Genomic DNA, 26,635 nt, shown 5'->3' on the forward strand with positions numbered 1-26,635 from the left:
AATATAGGCTAGTACACGCTTCCTTTTTATCGGGTTATTCAAATATACAATAAATCAGGCACAATATAACTAAGGCTGCAAACTACTTTTAAATATATATATTTAAAAAACACCTAAACCCCCCCCAAACTAAAATGCAAATATCCCCCCTAAAACAACTGCAAATGCAGTACCCCCATATAACCATATAACCACTTACAGCACAGAACAGGCCAGTTCGGCCCTACTAGTCCATGCTGTAGCAAATCCCCACCCTCCTAGTCCCACTGACCAGCACCCGGTCCATACCCCTCCAGTCCTCTCCTATCCATGTAACTATCCAGTCTTTCCTTAAATGTAACCAATGATCCCGCCTCGACCACGACTGCCGGAAGCTCATTCCACATCCCCACCACTCTCTGCGTAAAGAAATTTCCCCTCATGTTCCCCTTATAATTTTCCCCCTTCAATCTTAAACCATGCCTTCTAGTTTGAATCTCCCCCACTCTTAATTGAAAAAGCATATCCAAGTTTACTCTGTCTGTCCCTTTTAAAATCTTAAACACCTCTATCAAGTCCCCTCTCAATCTTCTACGCTCCAGAGAAAAAAGCCCCAGTCTGCACAACCTTTCCCTGTAACTCAGACCCTGAAATCCTGTCAACATTCTCGTGAACCTTCTCTGCACTCTCTCTATTTTGTTTATATCTTTCCTATAATTTGGTGACCAAAACTGTACACAGTACTCCAAATTTGGCCTCACCAATGCCTTGTACAATTTCATCATAACCTCCCTACTCTTGAATTCAATACTCCGATTTATGAAGGCCAACATTCCAAATGCCTTCTTCACCACACCATCTACCTGAGTATCAGCCCTGAGGGAACTATTTACCACAACTCCTAAATCCCTTTGTTGCTCTGCACATCTCAATAGCCGACCATTTAATGCATATGACCGATTTAGATTTGCCTTTCCAAAATGTAACACCTCACATTTATCTGTATTAAATTCCATCAGCCATTTCTCAGCCTTCCTAAATCACCTTTTAATCTATGGTAATCTTCCTCACTGTCCACCACACCACCAATCTTTGTGTCATCTGCAAACTTGCTTATCCAATTCTCCACCCCTACTTCCAGATCGTTAATATATATAACAAACAATAGTGGACCGAGGACCGAACCCTGAGGAACTCCACTAGTCACCGGCCTCCAATTGGACAAACAATTTATTAACCGGGTACGATTAATACCAACAGTGACTGATGACTTCAGAAACAACTGGGTCGTCATCTTCTACCCAACCACACCACACAATAGTAAAATACATAGTCCAGTCAAGATTGGAAGTTCCACCTCCAAATCCACCAATTGTTCAGTTTCCAAATTCCTAATCCCCCCATCCATTTCCAGCTTTATCTAGAATCACCAAAGGTTTTGTACAAAGATCTTGAGTCAACTTGGAATCTGGCAAAGAATTAGCAAAAGTTAATGCATCTTGTGCCCTTTCAAAAAAAAATTTGATTGATATTGCCCATAGAACACCTTCAAAATTGCTGGATATCGAAAAGCAGATCTATACCCTTTCTTCCACAACACCACTTTAGCTGAATTAAACTCCTTCCATCTTTGAATAACCTCTTGACTCAAATCAGCATTGAAAATAAAACCTTATTACTCTGTACCATCATTGGGCTCTGATTCATACGAGTTCGCTCGATTGCCGTACGTAGTATCATCTCCCGATCCTGATACCTCAGATTTCTAACCAAAACTGCGCACGGCGGCTGACCTGGTAAAGGTTTCATTCCTTTTTTAAAAATTTTTTTATTTTTCACACTATAAACCACATTGATCAAGATACATACATTTTCCTTTTCAAATATATCGTGTCGTTTTCTCCCCCCCCCACCCTCCCTCTTCCCATCCCACCCTCCCTACCTCCCCTCCCATTCATTTAAAGTTCAGAATCTAAGATACATTAAACCCGTCAAACAATGTTGTCACTCAATAAAAATAAACAAGAAATTCCACTGAGTCAATTCTTTTCATTCCCTTCTCCTTTCGTTATTTTAGGTGGTAGATGTCCCCGGTAGGTTTTCTCTATTGTGTTTCATGTATGGCTCCCATATTTGTTCAAATATTGTAATATTATTTCCTAAATTATATGTTATTTTTTCTAATGGAATACATTTATTCATTTCTATATACCATTATTGTATTCTTAAGTTATCTTCTAATTTCCAGGCTGACCTAATACATTTTTTTGCTACAGCTAGGGCTATCCTAACAAATCTTTTTTGTGCACCATCCAAATCAAGTCCAAATTCTTTGTTTCTTATGTTACTTAGGAGGAAGATCTCTGGGTTTTCTTGGTATATTGCTTTTTGTGATTTTATTTAATATCTGGTTTAGATCTTCCCAAAATTTTTCCACTTTCTCACATGTCCAGATTGCATGAATTGTTCCCATTTCTTTTTACAGCGAAAACATCTGTCTGATACTGTTGGGTCCCATTTATTTAACTTTTGAGGTGTAATGTATAGCCTGTGTATCCAGTTATATTGTATCATACGTAACCTCGTATTTATTGTATTTTCATAGTTCCTGAGCATAACTTCTCCCATGTTTCTTCTTTATCTTTATATTTAAATCTTGTTCCCATTTTTGTTTAGTTTTACCATTTGTTTCCTCGTTCTCCTTTTCTTGAAGTTTAATATACATATTTGTAATAAATCTTTTGATTGTCATTGTATCTGTAATCATATATTCAAAGTTACTTCCCTCTGGTAACCTCAGACTACTTCCTAATTTGTCCTTCAAGTAGGATTTCAGTTGGTAATATGCCAACACAGTATCGTGAGTTATATTATATTTATCCTTCATTTGTTCAAAGGATAATAATTTATTTCCTGAAAAGCAATTTTCTATTCTTTTGGTCCTTTTTTCTCCCATTCTCTAAAGGAAAGGTTATTTATTGTGAAAGAGATTATTAATTTTGGTAGTTGATAATTTATTTTATTCCTTTCTACGTGAATCTACTTCAAAATGTTGAGCAGATGGTGTAATACTGGAGAATTCCTACGTTGCACCAATTTTCCATCCCATTTATATAATATATGTTCGGGTATCTTCTCCCCTATTTTATCTAGTTCTAATCTAGTCCAATCTGGCTTTTCCCTTGTTTGATAAAAATCTGATAGGTATCTTAATTGTGCGGCTCTATAATAATTTTTAAAGTTTGGCAGTTGTAAGCCTCCTTGTTTATACCATTCTGTTAATTTATCTAGTGCTATCCTCGGTTTCCCCCCCTTTCCATAAAAATTTTCTTATTATTTTCTTTAACACCTTGAAGAATTTCTCCGTCAAGTGTATTGGCAATGCCTGAAATAGGTATAATATCCTTGGGAAAATGTTCATTTTAATACAGTTTATTCTTCCTATTAGTGTTAATGGTAAGTCTTTCCAATGCTCTAAGTCGTCCTGTAATTTTTTCATTAGTGGATAATAATTGAGTTTATATAGATGGCCGAGGTTTTTATTTATTTGTATACCTAGGTATCTTATTGCTTGCATTTGCCATCTGAATGGTGATTCTTCCTTAAATTTTGAGAAATCCACATTATTCATTGGCATTGCTTCACTTTTATTTGCGTTAATCTCATATCTCGACACTTCTCCATATTCCTTCAATTTCTTATGTAATTCTTTTATTGATATTTCTGGTTGTGTTAAGTATACTATAATGTCATCTGCAAATAAACTGATTTTATATTCCTTGTCTTTTATTTTTATCCATTTTATTTTATTTTGTGTTCTTATCAATTCTGCTAGTGGTTCTATAGCTAACGTGAACAATAAGGGTGATAGTGGACATCCCTGCCTTGTTGATCTGCTTAAGTTAAATTGCTTTGATATATATCCATTTACTGTCACTTTTGCCAATGGCCCCTTATGTAATGCTTTAATCCAATTACGGTTGCGCACATTTGCTTGGCTCCGCGAGCCATTTTTGAGGTCCCGAGCTCGGGACTTCGACTGACCTGAGGGAGCAGGCTTCTCTCTCCGCGTCGGGCCTCCTCGGACAGGTAAGGCCTTCACCTTCTTCTTCTTCCGATGTCTTTTCTTCTTCTCTTCTTCCCATTGCTTTCGGCTTTTCTTTCTTCGCTGCCATTTTCTTCCCATCTTTACTTTCACTTTATTTTAATTTTTGTGTTTGTGCCTTTGTGTTTTCTGTGTTTTTTTAAAACTTTTCTGGAGAGGGCTGGAGTTCCCCAACCGGCCACTACTCCATCAAGCGACTCCAGATTTCATTCTTAAAGCATGATGCGCTCTATCTAATTCCAAACCCTCAGGAAAGTATTCAGAACCCAAAACAACAGGAATCCATTCTTTAAAAAACTTTGTAGGATTTGCTCCCTCAGTACCCTCAGGTAGACCCACTATTTTAATATTATTCTGACGACTTTGATTTTCCAGTGAATCCATTTTCTGTGAAGAGTTTTTCTTCTCCATTTGCCATCCGGTAATTGATTCTTCAAACTGATCAACTCTGTCTTCAACATTCTTCACTCTGTCTTGGACCACATCAACAGCTGTCAAACATTTATTGATATCCAGTTTCATTGAAGCAATGTCTCCAGACATGTCTGATATTCAGACATTCAGCAAATTGTTCATCAATACAACAGATGCGCTAATGCGCTCGTGCTCACGTCCATCCCCCCCCCCCACGCTCGGCCATGCTACCAACAACGCTCAACACAGCGCTCCCATGGGCTTCCTGGAGCGATGCCAGGGAGATAGTGGCGGCGCCATCTTTTATCACTGCACACACTGAGGACGCCACCGCTTCAGTCAACCATGCCGAAGAAGTACACTGGCATCTGCAAATAGACTGATTTTATATTCCTTCTCTTTTATTTTTATCCCTCTTATTTTATTTTCTGTTCTTATCAGTTCTGCTAGTGGTTCTATAGCTAACGCGAACAGTGAGGGAGATAGTGGACATCCCTGCCTTGTTGATCTGCTTAAGTTAAAATGCTTTGATATATATCCATTTACTGTCACTTTCGCCAATGGCCCCTTATATAATGCTTTAATCCAATTAATATATTTCTCTGGTAGGCTGAATTTTTGTAGTACTTTGAATAAATAATTCCATTCTACTCTGTCAAAGGCCTTCTCTGCGTCTAAAGCAACCGCTACTGTTGGAGCTTCATTTCCTTCTACTGCATGAATTAAGTTAATAAATTTACAGATATTGTCCGTTGTTCGTCTTTTTTTAATAAATCCAGTTTGGTCTAGATTTACTATTTTTGGTACATAATCTGCTAATCTGTTTGCTAATAGTTTAGCTATTATCTTATAATCTGTGTTAAGTAAAGATATTGGTCTATATGACGCTGGTGCAAGTGGATCTTTCCCTGTCTTTGGTATTACTGTAATTATTGCTGTTTTGCATGAATCTGGTAAGCTTTGTGTTTTATCAATCTGGTTGATTACTTCCAGGAGGGGAGGAATTAATAAGTCTTTAAATGTTTTATCGAATTCTATTGGGAATCCATCCTCTCCTGGTGTTTTATTGTTCGGTAGTTTTTTTTATTAATTCTTGTAATTCTTCTATTTCAAATGGTTTTATTAATTTATTTTGCTCCTCGCTTTGTAATTTCAGTAGTTCAATTTTAGTTAGAAATTCTTCTATTTTGTCTTCTTTCCCTTCATTTTCAGTTTGATATAGTTGCTCGTAGAAATCCCTGAAGTTTTCATTGATTTCCATTGGATTATATCTAATTTGTTTGTCCTTTTTCCTTGATGCCAATACAGTTCTTTTAGTTTGTTCTGTCTTAAGCTGCCAAGCTAGTATTTTGTGCGTTTTTTCTCCTAGCTCATAATACTTCTGTTTTGTCTTCATTATGTTCTTCTCCACCTTATATGTTTGTAGTGTTTCATATTTTATTTTTTGTCCGCCAATTCTCTTTTTGTTGTATCTTCCCTTATTGCTAATTCTTTTTCTGTACTTGCTCTTTATCTTTCCAGCTGTTCTATTTCCCGATTGTAGTCCTTCTTCATCTTAGTTACGTAACTTATTATTTGCCCTCTGATGAATGTTTTCATTGCGTCCCATTGTATAAACTTATCTTTCACTGATTTCGTATTTATTTCAAAGTACATTTTAATTTGTCGTTCAATTAATTCTCTAAAATCCTGTCTTTGAAGTAGCATGGAGTTTAATCTCCATCTATACATTCTTGGAGGGATGTCCTCAAGCTCTATTGCCAATAACAGGGGTGAGTGGTCCGATAATAGTCTAGCTTTATATTCTGTTTTCCTAACTATCCCTTGAATGTGGGCTGATAATAGGAATAGGTCTATCCTGGAGTATGTTTTATGTCTGCCCGAATAATATGAATATTCCTTTTCCTTTGGGTGTTGTTTCCTCCATATATCCAAAAGTTGCATTTCTTGCATCGATTTAATTATAAATTTGGTTACTTTGTTCTTTCTGTTAGTTTTTTTACAGTTTTATCCATGTTTGAGTCCAAATTAAGGTTAAAATCCCCTCCTATTAGTATGTTCCCTTGCGTGTCTGCTATCTTCAAAAAGATATCTTGCATAAATTTTTGATCTTCTTCATTAGGTGAATATACATTGAGTAAATTCCAAAATTCTGAATATATCTGACATTCTATCATTACATATCTCCCTGCTGGATCTATTATTTCCTCCTCTATTTTGATTGGTACATTTTTATTGATTAATATAGCTACTCCTCTGGCTTTTGAATTATACGACGCTGCTGTTACATGTCCTATCCAATCTCTCTTTAATTTCTTGTGTTCTACTTCAGTTAGTTGTGTTTCTTGTACAAATGCTATATCAATTTTTTCTTTTTTCAGTAAATTTAACAGTTTCTTCCTTTTGATTTGGTTATGTATTCCCTTAATATTTAAAGTCATATAGTTCAACGTAGCCATTTCATCTTGTTTATCTTTCCTTTCCGTTTCCTCATCACCACCTTCCCTTCTTATCCATTTCTGCTTTCTTTTTTTTGAACACATTATAAGACAACAATTCTAAAACATAAAATATTTCCACTATTCTCCTATCTAAAATTCCTTTAACCCCAATAGTCCCTCCCCTTTCTGAGTTGCCCTTTGTCCCTTGTCGGACAACCACATCTCCCCTCTCTATTTGGATTTGCGAATCCGCTCGCAAGCGTCAACTGATGTCGCAGAGACTGTTATTCTTCCCCACCCAGCCCCCCCACAAAAGATTTTAATCTTCATATATAACAAAGATCACTCTCTTAATTCCCTCCTTACTTCCTTTCTTCCCTTTCTTTCCCTTCTTAGTTCTTACTTATACTCTGTTTATATATATATATATATATATATGTATAGTTTGTTGTCATTTTTGTTCTTGTTACATCTCTTCATCTCTCTGTCTATTTTGTAGCTGTTCTGCAAATTTTCGTGCTTCTTCCGGATCCGAGAATAGTCTGTTTTGCTGCCCCGGGATAACTATTTTAAGTACCGCTGGGTATTTTAACATAAATGTATAACCTTTTTTCCATAGGGTCGTTTTTGCTGCATTGAACTCCTTCCTCTTCTTCAGGAGTACAAAACTTATATCTGGATAGAAAAAATTTTTTTGACCCTTGTATTCCAGTGGTTTTTTGTCTTCTCTTATTTTTTTCATTGCCTTCTCCAATATATTTTCTCTTGTTGTATATCTTAGGAATTTTACTAGAATGGATCTTGATTTTTGTTGTGGTTGTGGTTTAGGGGCTAATGTTCTATGTGCCCTTTCTATTCCCATTTCTTCCTGTAATTCTGGTCTTCCTAGGACCCTGGGGATCCAATCTTTTATAAATTCTCTCATATTCTTGCCTTCTTCATCTTCCTTAAGGCCTACTATCTTTATATTGTTTCTTCTATTATAATTTTCCATTATATCTATCTTCTGAGCTAACAGCTCTTTTTTATTAGATTCTTCTAATTTCTCTTTTAAGACCTCTACTTCCATTTCTACGGCTGTTTCTCGTTCTTCAACCTTGTCCACTCTTTTTCCCCTATCTGTCATGATCATCTCTAATCTATTCATTTTTTCTTCTGTACATTTTATTCTTCTTTTTATTTCACTGAATTCTTGTGTCAGCCATTCGTTTACTGTTTCCATATATTCTTTAAAAATTTTTTATCCATGTACGGTCTCTTCCCTTCATCTTCCATTTCTCTGTATAGAGTTTGATGTTCTCCCTCCTCTTCTTCTGAGTCCACTCCAGGATCTGTGTCCTTTACATGTCTCTTCTGGTTTTCTTGTTGGGTTGTTTGTTTCATTTTGTTGGGTATTTTTGTTCTTCTTATTTTTATTAGAAGTGTCTTGGTGTTGGTCTTCTTCCTCTGGGTTGGTCATCTGTTGTTTCTTTGATTTCCTTTTTTTATTCTCTTCCTTCTTGTTCTCGTTATTTTCTATGTTTTCCTGTTGAGAGTCTTGCTGTTGTGTTGTACTTGTCTGTTTCAGGTGTGGAGATTTACTCCTCAGCTGGTCCCCCCTCCCGTCGGTGTTGTTTTTGTCTTGTCCATCGTGCATGCGCGGTTGCGCACTTTTGTTTGGCTCCGTGAGCCATTTTTGTAGTCCTGAGTTTGGGGTTTCCACTGACCTCAGGGAGCAGGCTTCTCTCTCCACAGCGTGCCTCCTCGTACAAGTAAGGCCTTCACCTTCCTCTTCCGACGTCCTTCCTTCTTCTTTTCTTCCCGTTGTTTTTGGTTTTTCTTTCTTTGCTGATATTTTCTCCACACTTTCACTTTCAATTTGTTCTGGTTTCTGTGTTAGTGACTTTGTTTTTTCTCTACCTTTTTTTTTACTTTTCTGGAGAGGGCTGGAATTCCCCTACCAGCCATTACTCCATCACGTGATTCCTCCCCCTTGCCTTTAATCCTGACGGGAACATACAAACTCTGTACTCTCAAAATTTCACCTTTGAAGATCCTCCACTTACCTCACACATCCTTGCCCGAAAACAACTTATCCCAATCCACGCATTCTAGATCCTTCCTCATTTCCTCAAAATTAGCCTTTCTCCAATTTAGAATCTCAACCCAAGGCCCAGACCCATCCTTCTCCATAATTAGCTTGAAACTAATGGCTTTGTGGACCCAAAATGTTCCCTGACACATACTTCTGTTACCTGTCCTGTCTCGTTCCCTAATAGGAGATCCAGTATTGCCCTCTCTCTCATTGGTACCTCTATATATTGATTTAGAAAACTTTCCTGAACACATTTGACAAACTCCAACCCATCCAGCCCTTTTACAGTGTGTGTGGGTGTCCCAGTCAATATGTGGAAAGTTATAATCTCCTATGATCACAACCTTGAGTTTCCTGCAACTGTCTGCTCTCTCTCTACAGATCTGCTCCTCCAATTCTCACTGATTATTGGACAGTCTATAATACAACCCCATGAGTGTGGTCAGACCTTTCCCGTTCCTCAGCTCCACCCATATACTCTCAAACTCCTCCCAAACTCCTCGAAAGTGAGGGTGAGGCTCCCAGGCCTTTGAGACGCCGTTGAAAAGTCATCGACACCCGATGGACGAGGTCAGCAGTAATGAACCAGTGGAGTCACCGACACAACTTTTAACCAGCAAATGAGGCAAAAGATAATATTTCTGTGGTGGAGTAAATCCAAACTGCCGGCTTAATTGCTTTTACTCAACACACCCCACCTCCCAGTCCACTCGCTTCCATCACTTCTCTTTGCCCATCTCCCCCATGGTGCAGCCCGTGACCTCTGCTCCACCCCTCATGCCTTGGTGGGCACAGACGAGATGGGTTGTCTGAGTCTGTAACCCCCAATTATCTCATCCCCCCCCAGACCAGACCCCGTGTGTCCCACCTAATCTCCTGACCTCTTCCCCAGACCCCACATCATGTCCCACCCAGACCACTCCATCATGTCCCACCCAGCCTCCAGACCCACCAGTGTCCTACCCAGCCCCTTGACCACCCCCTTTTGTGTCCCACACAGTCCCCTGGCCTGACCCCATCCTTCCAGCCTCCTGCAGCTGGGTATCAAGGTTGCAGTGGTGAGTGGACACAGCACGGCAGTGTCCATGCCTGCACCCAGCCTCTATCCCAAGCAACAGGGTTGATGGAAGCTGGGCAGGCTGTCCTGTGGGATACGCCTGTGGCATTGAATACATCTGTACATACACAACAGGGAGACAGGACGTAGAAAGGTCTAGGCAATCCAGAGTCAGCAGGGATATGTTCCCATCCAGGGCCAACCTCCCACTTCCCATCACAACATCAACAAAGTGTTGGACTCTGCACATCCATCCTCTCCCGACCTCCCCCATCCTCCCTGTCCTCCGCTTCCTTCCAAAACCGCAGTCTGCTCTCCCCCAGCCAACGTAAACATGGTGTGGATATGGGACCTTGCCCCGACCCACCCATGGGACCTCCACCTCCTCCAATCCACCCATGGGACATTGTACGTTTTCTTCCTGACCAACCAACGCAACCTTCCCCACTACCCACCCACCCACCCACCCACAAGACCTTCCTCCCCCTGATGCACCCACAGGACATTTCCACCACACCCCCATGGGATCTACCCCCCTTCACCCACCTATGTCGTGTACACCCCTCTCCCATCATGAAATCTCCTTTCCCTCAACAACACCAGGGACACAGACTCCCCTTCCAGCAGAGGTATTCTTTATTTCAGGCAACAGACCCCAGTGGGTGTGGGCAGGTGATGGACCCCGGTGGGTTTGGGCAAGCGATGGACCCCAGTGGGTTTGGGCAAGTGATGGACCCCGGTGGGTTTGGGCAGGTAATGAACCCTGGTGGGTTTGGGCAAGTGACAGTCCCCGATGGGTTATGGCAGGTGATGGACTCCGGTGGGTTTGGGCGGGAATGTATTACAGAATGTATCAGAAGGGAATGGAACGGGAGAGTTTGCTGGCGCAGGGAGGCCCAGCCATAGCCATCTGGGCCCAGAACCCAGTGGTCGTTGCTCTTCTATTTGCCTTGTTCTGTTAACTTCAATCAAATCTAAAGATGTGTTTGACAACTAATGTGGGTACAACACAACTTTATTAGCTTCGCAAAGCAGGTTCTTTGACAGGATGGTAAATTGGGTGAGTAAATATGTGGATGATATAAAAATAGGGGGAGTTGAGGATAGTGAGGAAAGTTTTCAGGGACTGCAGAAGGATTTGGACTGTTTGGAAGAGTGGGCTGAAAGGTGGCAGATGGAGTTTAATGTAGATAAGTGTGAGGTGCTTCATTTTGGGAAAAATAACCAAAACAGGATATATGCAGTGAAGGGGAGGGCATTAAGGAATGCAGAGGGACAGAGAGATCTTGGAATAACGGTTCAGCGTTCCTTGAAGGTGGATTCCCATGTAGATAGGGTGGTGAAGAAGGCTTTTGGTATGCTGGCCTTTATAAATCATAGCATAGAATATAGGAGCTAGGGGGTGATGTTGAGACTGTTTAAGGCTTTGGTGAGGCCGTTTGGAATATAGTATGCAGTTCTGGCCTCCAAATTATAGGAAGGATATCAATAAGGTAGAGAGGGTGCAGAGAAGATTGACTAAAATGTTGCCTGGATTGCAGTATTTTGAATACGGAGAAAGATTGAGTCAACTGGGTCTTTATTCATTGGAGCGTAGAAGGTTGAGGGGGAATTTGATAGAGGTATTTAAAATTATGAGGGGAATAGAGTAGATGTGAATAGGTTCTTTCCCCTGAGGGTAGGAGAGATTGGAGCGAGGGGTCATGAGTTAAGGGTTAGGGGGAAAAAGTTTAGAAGAAACATGAGAGGGGGCTTCTTCACTCAGAGAGTGGGGGCTGAGTGGAATGACCTTCCGGAAGAGGTGGTTGCAGCAGGGTCAATTCTGTCATTTAAGAGGAGGTTGGATGAGTACATGGATGTGAGGGGGTTGGAGAATTATGGGCAGGGAGTGAGTAGGTGGGACTAGAGGAGTTCACTTAAATCAGTGTGGACTAGAAGGGCCAAGATGGCCTGTTTCCATACTGTAATTGTTATATGGTTATATGAATGTGGAGGCTTAGGGGGGGGGAAAGAAAGGATTACCATGGGGGGCAGGTGGGGGGCCTTTCCCTGTCCATCCGGTAGGAGGGGGGGAGAGTGAAATGGGGGGAAATGAGCTGCCGGGGGGAGTACTGTACCATTTAAAAGGCAAGTTCATGGATAGGAAAGCAGATGGGAGACGGGCCAAAGGCATGGAAATGGGCTAGCGTGGCGGTGGAGCCAAGGTGTCGAAGATAAGACATGTTTATCGATTGTGGTTCATGGTTCACACATTTTTTTTTTTCTTTGGCTTGGCTTCGCGGACGAAGATTTATGGAGGGGGTAAAAAAGTCCACGTCAGCTGCAGGCTCGTTTGTGGCTGACCAGTCCGATGCGGGACAGGCAGACACGATTGCAGCGGTTGCAAGGGAAAATTGGTTGGTTGGGGTTGGGTGTTGGGTTTTTCCTCCTTTGCCTTTTGTCAGTGAGGTGGGCTCTGCGGTCTTCTTCAAAGGAGGCTGCTGCCCGCCAAACTGTGAGGCGCCAAGATGCACGGTTTGAGGCGTTATCAGCCCACTGGCGGTGGTCAATGTGGCAGGCACCAAGAGATTTCTTTAGGCAGTCCTTGTACCTTTTCTTTGGTGCACCTCTGTCACGGTGGCCAGTGGAGAGCTCGCCATATAATACGATCTTGGGAAGGCGATGGTCCTCCATTCTGGAGACGTGACCCATCCAGCGCAGCTGGATCTTCAGCAGCGTGGACTCGATGCTGTCGACCTCTGCCATCTCGAGTACCTCGACGTTAGGGGTGTGAGCGCTCCAATGGATGTTGAGGATGGAGCGGAGACAACGCTGGTGGAAGCGTTCTAGGAGCCGTAGGTGGTGCCGGTAGAGGACCCATGATTCGGAGCCGAACAGGAGTGTGGGTATGACAACGGCTCTGTATACGCTTATCTTTGTGAGGTTTTTCAGTTGGTTGTTTTTCCAGACTCTTTTGTGTAGCCTTCCAAAGGCGCTATTTGCCTTGGCGAGTCTGTTGTCTATCTCATTGTCGATCCTTGCATCTGATGAAATGGTGCAGCCGAGATAGGTAAACTGGTTGACCGTTTTGAGTTTTGTGTGCCCGATGGAGATGTGGGGGGGCTGGTAGTCATGGTGGGGAGCTGGCTGATGGAGGACCTCAGTTTTCTTCAGGCTGACTTCCAGGCCAAACATTTTGGCAGTTTCCGCAAAGCAGGACGTCAAGCGCTGAAGAGCTGGCTCTGAATGCCCATTCACACATTAATAATACCTTACAATGTGGGGACATGGAACCAAAGAACATTACAGGACAGAAACAGACCCTTCTGTCCTTTTAGTCTGTGCTGAACCAATTTTTGCCCAGTCCCACTGACCTGCACCCATTCCATATCCCTTTGTACCCTCTCCCATCCTTGTACCTGTCCAAATTCCTCTTAAATGTTAAAATTGAGACCACTTCATCTGGCAGCTCGTCCCACACTCCCACCTCTCTGTGAGAAGAAGTTCCCCCTAAACCTTTCCCCTTTCACCCTTAACCCATGTTCTCTGGTTTGTATCTCACCCACCCTCAGTAGAAAAAGCCGACCTACATTTACTCTATCTGTCCACCTCATAATATTAAATACCTCGATCAAATCTCCCTTCATTCTTCTACGCTCCAGGAAATAAAGTCCTAATTTGTTTAATCTTTCTCTGTAACTCTGTTCCTGATGTCTGGGCATCATCCTTGTAGGTGCCAAAGACGTGTACTACGTACCGTTGTTGGCCTGGCTGCGGGTGTCAGCAGGGCCCCGGGGTGCGGAGGCTGCAATATCCAGCTGCTGCCGTCATTTCTGCTGCCACCGGCATCGGCGCTCCCCGTCCAGCGCCGTGTTGCTTCCAGAGCACATCACTGTTCACGTAGGATGGTTGGCACATGTGCGGGGGTTTGGGCGAGCTCAGAGAGTCAGTTAGACTGTGTTGACCGTAATGGCGGGGTAGACGGTGGGAGAGGAGCTCCGATAATTTTTATGACTGTTCATTGGTGATGGTGATGAGACTACATTACATTTGAATAGACATTACCACGGACATTCTCATTCTCAAGTTCTTGAGTTCTTTTGTGTTAATCAATAATCCATTATAATACTCATCTGGACTTTATAACCATATCACCGTTTACAGGGCGGAAACAGGCCACGTCGGCCCTTCAAGTCCGCACCAGTTCACTTGAACAACTCCACTAGATCTCCACTCCCAGTCATCGCCAATAACCCTCCAACCCCCTCACATTCATGTACATATCGAACCTTCCCTTAAATGACAGAAGGGACCCTGACGCAACTATCTCCTCTGGAAGATCATTCCATTCTGCCACCACTTGCTGGGTGAAAAAGCATCCTCTAATATTTCTCCTAAAGTTTATCCCCCTTACCCTTAACTCCTGGCCTCTTGTTCCATAAACAGAATGTCCAGTCCATCTATTCCCTTCATAATTTTAAATACCTCTATCAAGTCCCTTCTCAGTCGTCTACGTTTCAATGAATAAAGTCCCAATCTCCTTAATCTTTCCCTTTAATCTAGATGCTGTAAATCCTTGTAAACCTTCTCTGCACCCTCTCCACCTTATCTATATCCTTCCTATAATTTGGAGACCAGAACTGAGCACAGTACTCCACACCTGGCCTCACCAATGCCTTAAACAGCTGCAGCATCACCTCCCAGCTCCTATAGTCTACACTATGACTTATGAAGGCCGGCATACCATATGCCTTTTTAACCACCCTGTCTACATGGGAATCCACCTTTAGTGAACTCTGTACCATAACCCCCAGGTCCCTCTGCTTCTCTACGTGCCTCAATGCCCTCCCCTTAACTGTATATGTCCTATTCTGGTTATTGTTACCAAAATACAACACCTCGCACTTGTCTACATTGAATTCCATCTGCCATCTTTCAGCCCACTCTTCCAAACAAACCAAATCCAAGAAAACCTACCTCACTATCTACCACTTCCCCCTATTTTCGTATCATCTGCATATTTGCTTACCCCATTAACCACCCCCTTCTCCAAATCATTAATAAAAATGATAAACAAGAAGGGACCCACCACCGATCCCTGAGGCTCCCCGCTTGTCACAGGCTTCCAACCTGACAGACAGATGTCCACCATGACTCTCTGCTGTCTATCTCCCAGCCACCTCTGAACCCATCTCACAATCTCTCCACTAATTCCTAGTGACTGAACCTTCCTTATTAACCTTCCATGTGGAACCTTATCAAAAGCCTTACTAAAATCCAAATAGATCACATCCACCGCTCTACCTTCATCCACCTTTTGTGTCATTTCCTCAAAAAACTCAACAAGGTTCGTCAAACATGACTTTCCCTTTACAGACCCATGCTGGGTGCCCCTCTTCAACCCCTACCTATCCAGAATTTATTCAAACAGGTCACAATGAAGAACCTGGTTCGCCTCTGAGTGGCCCTTTTAAGGATGAGTCATGAGTCAATCTTCTCTGCGCCCTTTCTATCTTATTGATCTCTTTCCTGCAGCTCATGACCAAAACTGCCCACAATACTTCAAATTTAACCTCACCAAAGTTTCATTTTGACCTACAGCACGGTAACTGGCCATTTTGACTCACGAGTCCGTGCTGCCCAACTACACCCAATTGACCTTCCAACTCCTTACGGACAGCGCGGGATTCGAACCCCAGGCCCAATTGCTGGCGCTGTAATGGCGTTGTGCTAACCGCTACACACACCATGTCATGGTTGATCCCTTCGCCAGAACCTCTTATCTGGGCCCCTAACTATGGAATTGCCTATCACTACAGCTCGCCTCCTCCCCTCCCTTCGCCTCTTCCCCTCCCTTCCCTTCTTTGCCACCATGGACAGGACCGGGAGATCGCCTGGTCAAGTACCTCAGCTCTGAACATTGCAATAGCGTGCAGCATGGATCTCCCAGGGGCCACCTATGTCAATTCTCCAATCCACTCCCCTGCTGATAAGTCTGTCCACGGCCAGACTGAGACCACCCGTAAACTGCAGGAACTACCCCTCATCTTCCATCAGGGCCACCCTCCAACTGGATTCCATTAACGTTGACTTCTCCAGTTTCTGTTCGCAACCCTCAACCCTCTCCCCCAGCTCTGCATTCACAGAGCCACCTGCCCCCACCACCCCGATCAATTCTCTCCTCTCCTCCCATCCATGTCCAATCATCACCCTTTGCCTGTTGACCTGTGCTCCTCCCCTTCCCCTTGTCATATGGCCACCTGCCTGTTTTACGCAGGTGCTTTGAAGAAAGGCTCAGGACCGAAACGCTGGTCCTCGTCACTGCCCCCCGTACGTGTCGAGATCGGCCAAGCTCCTCCATCATTCTTGGGTTCTTGCTGCAGGAACAGAAAGCTGTGGGCAATGTCATCGATCCCCGCTGCCTCCCCACTACCTCGCTGACCCCCATACCCTCACTGACCACCCTACCCCCTTGCTGACCCCCAACCCCATTGCTGACCCTCACACCACGCGCACCCCCTTGCTGACCCTCGCACCACGCGCACCCCCTTGCAGACCCTCTCCCCTCCCTGATCCCACAATGCCTCGCTGACCCTCCACTCCCCTGCTTGTCCCCCACCCCCTCGCTGACCACCCCCCCGTGGCCCCGCCACTACCTTGTAGACAACCCCAACCCCTCGCTGAATCCCCCCACTGGCCCCCACCCCCTCGCTGACCCCTCACACCCCCACTGACCCCCCACCACCTCACTGATACCCCCACAACCTCACTGGCCCCCCATCCCCCTTTGCTGACACACCCACTGGATCCCACTCCCTTGCTGACCTCCTAACCCCCTTGGTGAACCCCCTGCTGGCCCCCCACCACCCTGCTGGACACCCACCACCTCACTGACACCTTGCTGATGCCCCCGCTGGTCCCCACCATCTTGTTGACCCCTCCACCGGCTCCCACCCCCTCGCTGACCCGGTCGCTGACCTCCCACATCCTCACTGGCCCCCCACCTCCCCTTGCTGACTCCCCCGCTGACCCCCCACACACCCGCTGACCTCCTGCTGGCTCCCACCCCCTCGTTGACCCCACCATCATCCCGCTGGACCCCCACTGCCTCGCTGACCCACTTGCTGATCTCCCATCACCTTGGTGACTCCCCTGCTGGTCCCCCACCCCCTCGCTGACCCCCCCCACCCCCTCGTCGATCCCTCACCCCCTCACCGACCCCCCACCCCCTCACTGGCCCCCCACACCCTCACTGGCCCCCCACACCCTTGCTGACTCCCCACATCCTCACTGACCCCCCCACTCCTCTCGATGACCCCTCTTCCCCAAACCTCCCCAACCTGCTAAGCGCTGTGTGGTATGATTAACTGAGGTATGGGGGTGGGATGAAGTGGGCGGCAAGTTGAATGTCGTTTCTGTTCATTTTTATTGAGACACATACAGTAACAGGCCATTTGTCCCACGAGGCTGTGCTGCCCCAATACACCCATGCCCTACTCCTCCACCCATCTCTGGGATGTAGGAGGAGACCAGAGCCCCCAGGGAAAGCCCACATGGGGAGAATGTACAAACTTCTTACTGAACACGCGGGATTCGTACCCGGTCCCGATCGCTGGTAATACCAGGTCCTGATCGCGATCTCGTACTGTAACAACGTTACATTAACTACTACACTAACCGTGATGCTGTGTCATTGGGGTGGGCCTGGTGGGTTGGAGCCATGCTGGTGGAGTTTGGCACGGCGCTGCGATGGGCCTGGTGGGCCAGAGGCATCCCAGTGGAGTTCGGCACTGTGCTGCGATGGGCCTGGTGGGCCAGAGACATCCCAGTGGAGTTCGGCACTGTGCTGCGATGGGCCTGGTGGGTTGGAGACATCCCGGTGGAGTTTGGCACGGCACTGCGGTGGGCCTGGTGAGTTGGAGACATCCCGGTGAAGTCTTGCTCTGGGCTGCGATGGGTCTGGTGGGTTGGAGACATCCCGGTGGAGTTTGGCACGGCACTGCGGTGGGCCTGGTGGGTTGGCGACATCCCGGTGGAGTTTGGCACGGCGCTGCGATGGGTCAGGTGGGTAGGAGACATCCCAGTGGAGTTTGGCACGGCGCTGCGATGGGCCTGGTGGGCCAGAGACATCCCAGTGGAGTTCGGCACGGCGCTGCGATGGGCCTGGTGGGCCAGAGACATCCCAGTGGAGTTCGGCACGGCGCTGCGATGGGCCTGGTGGGTTGGAGACATCCAAGTGGAGTTCGGCACGGCGCTGCGATGGGCCTGGTGGGTTGGAGACATCCCAGTGGAGTTCGGCACGGCACTGCGATGGGCCTGGTGGGTTGGAGACATCCCGGTGGAGTTTGGCACGGCGCTGCGATGGGCTTGGTGGGTAGGAGACATCCCAGTGGAGTTTGGCACGGCGCTGCGATGGGCCTGGTGGGCCAGAGACATCCCAGTGGAGTTCGGCACGGCGCTGCGATGGGCCTGGTGGGTTGGAGACATCCCGGTGGTGTTCGGCACGGCGCTGCGATGGGCCTGGTGGGTTGGAGACATCCCAGTGGAGTTTGGCACGGCACTGCGGTGGACCTGGTGAGTTGGAGATATCCCGGTGGAGTCTGGCTCTGGGCTTCAATGGGCCTGGTGGGTCGGAGATATGCTGGTGGAGTTCAGCACAGCGCTGTGATGGTTCTGGTGGGTTGGAGACATGCCGGTGGAGTTTGGCACAGGGTTACCAGGGGAATGGCGGGGTGTGGTGGTGATGCTGGTGAAGCCGGAGACACACCAGTGGAGTTCGGCACAGCATTGCCGGGGAATTGTTACGATGCATCTGCGGGTTACATTGTTTCCCCCGTTGCTGAAGTGAACATCATCTTTCCCTGAAATTGTGTCCGCCCGGGGAAGTTCCAGAGTGCAGACTGTGTCACTGGTGGCCCTTCCCTGCGAGGGGGGTGGGGGTCTCAATCAGACCACCACCTCATGCGCTGCTGAAGAGGGAGCAAACACCTTCTTTCCTCAGGTCACCTGATGGGTGAGAAGTCCTCGCCTGTATGTCACAGTCGGAGATGGGTGTGATCGAAGCACACATCATAGTCAGGCAGGCAGTGATCGGTGGCGGGGTTGGGGGGAGGTACAGGTAGACGGTGTGTTAGGGAGATGCTGGCAGCCCTGGGTAGGGAGAGTTGGCTGTGGGGATGATACAGGGAGCCAGGGAGGGAAGGTTTAGTGGACAGTGTGTTAGGAAGGTACAGACGACTGGCTGGTGTGTTAGGCAGTACAGGCAGCCATGGGGTGGGGGAGATTAAGGCATCTGGTACTGGTGTGAGTGTGTGCCGTCTGTGGTTTAGAAGATTCCCCGTCAACCTGTTCACTGCTACCGGCCGGTGTGAGTCTGGAAGAGAAAGGAAGGCCCGTCACTGCTCTGCACCTGGGAAGATGCAATGGGGTTAGAAAATTATAGAAAGGATATAGATAAGGTTGAGAGGGTGCAGAGAAGATTTACAAGGATGTTGCCTGCCTTACAGCATCTGGATTACAGAGAGGGATTAAGGAGACTGGGACTATACTCATTGGAATGTACATGGCTGAGAGGGGACTTGATAGAGGTATTTTAAATTATGAAGGGAATAGATAGACTAGACGTGAGTAGACTCTTTCCCCTGAGGATAGGGGGATAAACTTTAGGAGAATATTAGAGGATGCTTCTTCACTCAGAGAGTGGTGGCAGAATGGAATGATCTTCCAAATGAGATAGTTGCGGCAGGGTCCCTTCTGTCATTTAAGAGAAGGTTGGATCTGCACAAGGATGTGAAGGGGTTAGAGGATTATGGGCGGAAAACGGGAGGGTTGAGTTAGTGGAATTGTTCAAGTGAACCGGTGTGGACTCGAAGAGTCGACATGGCCTGTTTCCGCGCTGTAAACGGTTTTATATATAGGTTATATGTGGAAGGGAGGGACTGTTTTGTTTTTGTTTGCTGTATTTGTGAGAAAAAAGTTTAATATAATACTTAAAGCTGTCATTTTAATACTTAAAATGTCACGATGTATAATTTTGGAAAAAAAAATTTAAAAAAAAAAGGATTGGTGTTGGAGACGTGGGTTCTAATTGATGGGGAATAGGCTCCAGGGTTGGGGACGGAAGGAACCGTTCATGAGGGGATGGGCTCCATCTGACCTGGATCCTGGTGAATTGCACAACAAGGGCTGTGGACAGGCCTTTAAACCAAATGGTGGGTGGACCCAACAGATTGGAGAAGAGTGGATGAAGTAAATGAGAAGAGGGTGGATGAGGTAAAGAGCAAATGTTAAAGAAGAGAGAAGAAAGGGTGGAGGGGATAAAGGTCAGGTGCAAATGAGGCGAAGGTGACCAGATTTCAAACACACTAGGGGTGTAGGCGCACTTTATCTGAATGCCCAAAATATTCACAACAAGGTCCATGAATGGGTGGCAGAAATCAGTACAAAGGGGTTTTACAGAAACGTGGTTGTAGGTGGGATCCTCTTGGGAAGAGTGACCACAGGATGACTGAGTTTCTGCTACAATTGGAAGGATCAGTCTAAATGCAGAGGGTTATGTCTAAACAGGGAAACGACAAGGTCTTGTTGGGAGGCCGGTGACGAGTGGGGTGTCTCAGGGATTGGTACTGGGTCCATTGTTGTTTGTCGCATATATTAATGATCTGGATGATGGGGTGGTAAAACTGGATTAGTAAGTATGCAAATGATACGAAGATTGGTGGTGGTGTGGACAGTGAGGAAAGTTTTCAAAGCTTGCAGTGGGATACAGGCCAGTTAGAGGAGTGGGCTGGAAGATGGGAAAGGATTAACACAAAATATAAAAACGGATAGGATAAGTTTTTATAATTATATAAAGCACAAAATGGTGGCTAAAGTGTAGGTTGGCCCCTTGGAAGGTGAGGAGGGGGAATTGATATTGGGGAATGAGGAAATGGCCGAGACTTTGGATAACTATTTTGTGTTGGTCTTTATGGGTGGAGGACACGTTGACATGCTAGAGACCGAAATTATGGATGTGATGGGAGGTGAGGGGCTGGATGTTACAGCGATCAGTAAAGAGGTCGTACTCAGAAAACCTGAGGATCTAAAGATAGTTGAGGCCCAGTTCCCAATGGGTAATGAAAGAAATAGCAGAAGTTATAGTTGAGGCTTTGGTAATAATTTACCACAATTCTCTGGACTCTGGGCAGGTCGCAGCAGAATGGAAGACAGCAAATGTCACACTATTCAATTTTGGCAAAAGGCAGGGAACTATAGGCTAGTTAGTTTAACATCTGTAGTTTGGAAAATGCTTAAAGCTGTCATTAAAGAAAAAATAACAAGGCAACTGGAGCGAAAAGGATCCATCAGGTAGACGCAGCCTGGATTCAGCACAGGCAGGTCCTCTTTAACAAACTAGCTGGAGTTCTTTGAGGAAAGAACAAGCGCGGTAGATCGAGGGGAGCAAATGGATGTGGTTTACCTGGATTTCCAGAAGGCGTGCGATAAAGTGCTGCATAAAACACTTGTGAAGAGGTAAGGATGCATAGAGTTAGGGGTGATGTATTAGCATGTTCCCAGCCCACACTGACCCATCTGGACGGGGAGTGGAGTGCTGGGAAGTAAGGATTCAGCACCTTGGGTATCCACAGGTGAGGTGCCGGTTGACTGGAATTGGACGAGACTGTTCACGGAAGCCACTGTGTAGTCACTGGGATGGGTTGGGAACAGTGGGGCTGCTCAACAAGGGTCAGCAGTTCGTGCCCAACCCCTCACTCTCTCATTCTCACCTTCCCACTAACCTCGCTAACTTCCACAGCCAGCACTGGTTGCACAACACTCACCAGCCGGCAGTGAAAATCAGGAACTGGTCTCAGCAGACGGACAGGAGACATAGTCAGGGGGTGAGACGGAGCCGGTGGACGAGACGGAGCCGCTGGACGAGCTGGACCTGGTGGACGAGACGGAGCCGGTGGACGAGACGGAGCCGGTGGACGAGCCGGAGCTGGCTGTGTGAAGAGAACCATGTTAGTTCAGCAGTTGGACATGAGGGAGGAGATGTGGATGGAGACGGGGACATAGACAGTGACGTAGACAGAGTTGGGGAGGGGAACAGAGATGGGGACAGAGAGGACGATGGAGACAGAGATTAAGATGGGGACAGAGTGGACAGAAACATAGACAGGAATGTAGACAGAGATGGGGACATGGAGGGGGATGGAGACAGGGACAAATATAGGAATGAGGATGACGAAGTGGATGGGGAAGGATCAGGGAAAGGGAAGGGACGGAGATCGGAACTTGGACAGAGATGGTGATGAACACAGAGATGTGAATAGGAATATAGATGGATGGGGACAGGGATAGGGATGGAGATGGGAACATGGACAGGGAGTGGGGATGGGATCAGGAACAGGTTTGGGGAGTGGTGACAGGGACAAGGAGTGGGGTCGGGGACAGGGATTGGGGATGGGGACAGGGACAGGGAGTGGGAACGGGTATGGGGATGGGGATGGAGAGTGGAGATGGGGAGCAGGGAGTAGAGATGGGGAAAGGGGACAGGGAACGGGGACAGGGAGCAGGGAGTGGGGATGGGGACAGGGACAGGGAGTGGGGACGGGCATGGGTATGGGGACGGGGATGGAGAGTGGAGACAGTGAGCGGGGAGTGGAGATGGGGAGAGGGGACAGGGAGCGGGGACAGGGAGCAGGGAGTGGGGATGGGGAGAGGAGACAGGGACAGGGAGTGGGGACGATCACTTGGAAGTGTTGACCAAGAGGAGTGAGATCAGGGCAGTTCATGTCATCGTCGAGCCTGGTCCTGCCAAGTAGTGTAGATTTCCCCAGGTCTAACCCAGGTCAAACGTGTTAAACTGTATCTGTTCTGGAGCTGTACCTAGTCTACTCCAGGTCTGCTACTCCCCTCACTCTCTCTTCCCCTGCCCATGACCCCATAGCCCCCATTCCATCTCCTCTCACTTTCTATGGGATATCCTTGCCCTAGCCCCTTTCCCAGTGAACTCTCCACATACCCCACCTCCTCTCCCCCTCAGTCTCTCTCCCTGTGACCCCCTCTACTGTGTACTCCCACTACCCCAGCCCCTTCCCCATACCCCTGCACTTACCCTGTGAGCTGGTGTGCGTGTTCGCCGGATTTCATTCAGCGCCAGGGCAGCATGGGCTCCATGTCTGCAGGGACAAAACCAGTCAGTGTAGCCTAGGGTCATGGCCACCCAGACAGGGGAGGGTGGGTTGGAGAGGGTGGGTGGGTCCCAGGGAGGGGAGAGGATGGATGGGTGGGGGAGGGGGATGGGGAGAGGGATGGGTGGGCAAGGGTTACATGTATGGACAGGGATGGGGATAGGGACAGGGGGCTTTACCTGTCAGTGGGTGGGTGGGGGTTGCACACACGATCCCACCACTGCCGGAGACCTCCACGGTGTCGGTAACCACAGACTAAGGCAGTGACGAGTGTGGGCAGGAGGATGAGGAAGGTGAGCATCAGGCCGACCACCAGCCCCATGTCACCTGTGGGCACAGAGCAGTGTCAGGGTGGGCTCACCCTGGCCATAGGATATCCCCTCATAGGTGACCGCTCCCTCCCCACCCCTCAGGGTCTCCCCTCCCCCCCGCAGGATGTCCCCTCCCTCCTCCCAACCCAGTTTGTCCCAACACCACTGGATTCTTTCCCCCCTGGTGTCTTCCCCCTCGAGAATTCCCCCCTCCAGAATCTCCCCCCATGGAGTTTCTACCCTCCCCCCCACCTGGGTGTTCCTCTGGCCCCTGCTGTATCCACTAACCCCCAGCGTCTCCCCATCGGTTTCTCTCCCTGTCCCCCAGATCGGGGTCGGAGTGAGCACTGGGGTCAGGGATCAGGGTCGAGGTCAGAGTCCTTACCATCCCGGTGCACGGGCCCACTGTCGATACTGCCTCCCAGCCCTGGTTTCTCGCAGGATGGAGGGGCCCAGCCAGGGTAGCAGTGACAGTTCCTGTTACTGTTACACTCCTGTCAACACAGCAACAGTGGAGAGGGCGTTCGACCCATCCTGACCCTCCCATCCTTCCTCCCCCTCCCTGATCTGACCCTCCCCTCCCACCTCCCCTTCCCACTCCTGTCCCAACCCTCCCATCCCAACCCTGTCCGACCCTTCCCTTCCACCTCCAACCCCTCCCCTATCCTGACCATCCCCTCCCCACTCCCATCCCAACTCTCACCCTTCCCCCTCCTAACCCTCCCCTCACACCTCCAACCTATCCCATCCCCTCCCCTTTCCTGACCCTCTCATCCCCCCTCCCGTCCCAACCTCCCCGACACTCCACTCCCACCTCTGACCCCTCCCATCCAGAACCCACCCCTCCCCCCATCCTGACCACCCCCTCCCCCTTCACCTTCCCATCCTGTCCCATACCCTACCCTCCCCCCTCCCATCCCGACTCTCCCCTCACCCACCCCCGGCCTAACCTTCCCATCCCTCCCCCTTCTGTAAAGTACCTTGCCCTCCCCTCCCTGACCCTCCCCCTCCCATACCCCTCACATCCTGTTCCACAACCCACCCATCCATCCCCAACCCATCCAAACCCCAACAGGGTCAGGGACGGTATCTGGGATGGGAGGTTTGGGGTGGGGAAGAGAGATGAAGGGAGGGGAATGGGGGGGTGGGGATACACTCACTCCGTGTCCGTGACATTTCTCGAGGCAAGAGTGCAGATGGAGGAGGGAGAGGTTCTCACATCGATGCTCCAGACACACCTGGGTCAGGGAGGGGAACAGCATGGTCATGTTCACCCACTCACCCCCCATCCACCCCTCATACCCCAAACCTCACCCCCACCTTTACTTTCTTCCACACCCCCACATTATCATCTCCTCTTAACCATTCCATCAATCTGTGCGATGACCTTGAGGGATGTCTGGATTTGGATCCCAAGGTCCCTCTGTTCATCCACACTCTTAAGTAACCGACCATTAACCCTGTACTCAGCCTTCTGGTTTGTCCATCCAAGATACATCACCTCACTCTTATCCAGATTGAACTCCATCTGCCACTTTTCTGCCCAACTCTGCATCCTGTCTATATCCTCTTGTAACCTTCGACAACCTTCAGCTCCATCCACAACTCCTCCAACCTTCGTATCATCCGCAAACTTACTGACCCATCCTTCCGTCTCTTCATCCGGGTCATTTATAAAAATCACAAAGAGCAGGGGTCCCAGAACAGATCCCTGCGGCCCCTCCACTAGTCCCCAACCTGCAAGCAGAATCCTTTTCTTCCACTACTACACTCTGCTTTCTACAGACAGGCCAAAGCTCCTCAGCTGGACTCTCCTCACCCTCTCCAGTGAGGGCCCACACTCGCTGGGGCCTGCCCATTGACCCCATCGCCCCCTCTCCCCACCTTCACCACGCTCCCCCCACCCATCTCCAGCGGCAGGTCCTGCCAATCTGGCTGCTTACCTTGCCGTGCCCACACTTGGTGCCGGATTTAACTAGGCCAGGGTCCGGCTGGTCTCCCTGGTGGTCTTGGGCTGTGTACAGGTAGGTGCCTCGACATTTCACATCCCTGCCATTGTGGTGGATGGTGGTGTCGATGGAGACCGTGTCGCGCTCCTGGGGATCTGTCGCTGTGCTCAAGCATTGCAGCTTCCCGCACAAGGCATCACTGCATGTCACACAGACCGTTACACACCGCCAGGCGCACCCCGGTAAAGCATAGACCGCCACAAACAGTGAGGGGGTGAGGTGTAGAGCAGCTGGACTGAGACATCCTCCATGCCCATGATTTGTATGTGTTTTGGCAATGGGGATCTGTGTGCACCTAGAGTATCTCCTTGTTGATTCCTTGTAAAAGGATTGTGCTCAGCCCATGGGCCAAAGCTCCCCAGCTTGGGGTAATGGCAGCAAAGCTGCAGCTCTCTCTCTCTCTGTAATGGCTTCTCTTGTTTTGCAAAGCAAAAATCCACAGTTTACCTTCTTTATCAGTGTTCAGTTGCCTTATGGACTGAGCAGGACAAGACAGCAACTAGAAAGTCAGAGGTTCTGGGGCTGTGGTGGGAAAGGGTTAGATTGTTGAGTAGCACAACATCATGGGCTGAAGGGCCTGGACTGTGCTGTGTGTGAAGGGAACATATTGGGGGACTTCTTCACACAGAGAGGGGTGAGGATGTGGAACGAGCTGCCAACTGAGGTGGTGAATGCGGGCTCAGTTTTGACATTTAAGAGGAATTTGGAAAGATACATGGATGGGAGAGGAATATGACTGGGTGCAGGTCAGTGGGACTAGGCAGGAAAATGGTTCAGCACAAACTGGAAGGGCTGAAGGAGCCAGTTTCCGTGCTGTAGTGTACTGCCCCTCCCACACCCAGGATTTGAGAGTTTAGGAAAGGCTCCCAAGGGCTTCCTGGCAGTGTTGAATGTTTGGGTTCGGAGCATGATTGGCCGATGAATCAAACAGGAATCAGTGCAGCTGCAGAGGCAGCAGGTTGGACCGGTGAGGGGGGGGGGGGGGGGCGAATCCACAGACACTTGGCAGCTGGACCACAGCGTAAAGTGGAGATTCCCCAGAAATGTTCCCGGACCACCTTCTCCCGACCGTGTGAAGAGCCAAATGG

At 47.8% G+C, this 26,635-nt stretch overlaps 2 protein-coding genes across 2 annotated transcripts in view; both read right to left on the bottom strand.

Annotated features, from left to right (window-relative positions):
- Positions 1–17,717: 17,717 nt before the first annotated feature.
- LOC138750918 (sericin-2-like) lies at positions 17,718–18,587 on the bottom strand. The gene has a single exon (XM_069913046.1). The coding sequence runs from the start codon at positions 18,585–18,587 to the stop codon at positions 17,718–17,720; it is 870 nt and encodes a 289-aa protein (XP_069769147.1).
- A 748-nt stretch (positions 18,588–19,335) lies between these two features.
- adam19a (ADAM metallopeptidase domain 19a) overlaps positions 19,336–26,635 on the bottom strand; it is a 74,651-nt gene continuing 67,351 nt past the window's right edge. Inside the window, exons 16-22 of the mRNA XM_069913048.1 lie at positions 25,482–25,686; positions 24,699–24,776; positions 23,924–24,032; positions 23,407–23,554; positions 23,152–23,215; positions 21,872–22,036; positions 19,336–19,422 (exon numbers count right to left, since the gene is read on the bottom strand). Of these exons, the coding sequence (XP_069769149.1) occupies positions 19,405–19,422; positions 21,872–22,036; positions 23,152–23,215; positions 23,407–23,554; positions 23,924–24,032; positions 24,699–24,776; positions 25,482–25,686 (787 nt within the window). The 3' untranslated portion in view covers positions 19,336–19,404. The remainder of the gene's footprint in view (positions 19,423–21,871; positions 22,037–23,151; positions 23,216–23,406; positions 23,555–23,923; positions 24,033–24,698; positions 24,777–25,481; positions 25,687–26,635) is intronic.

This window comes from Narcine bancroftii, unplaced genomic scaffold (genome assembly GCF_036971445.1).
Source record: "Narcine bancroftii isolate sNarBan1 unplaced genomic scaffold, sNarBan1.hap1 Scaffold_305, whole genome shotgun sequence".
Classification (NCBI taxonomy): domain Eukaryota; kingdom Metazoa; phylum Chordata; class Chondrichthyes; order Torpediniformes; family Narcinidae; genus Narcine; species Narcine bancroftii.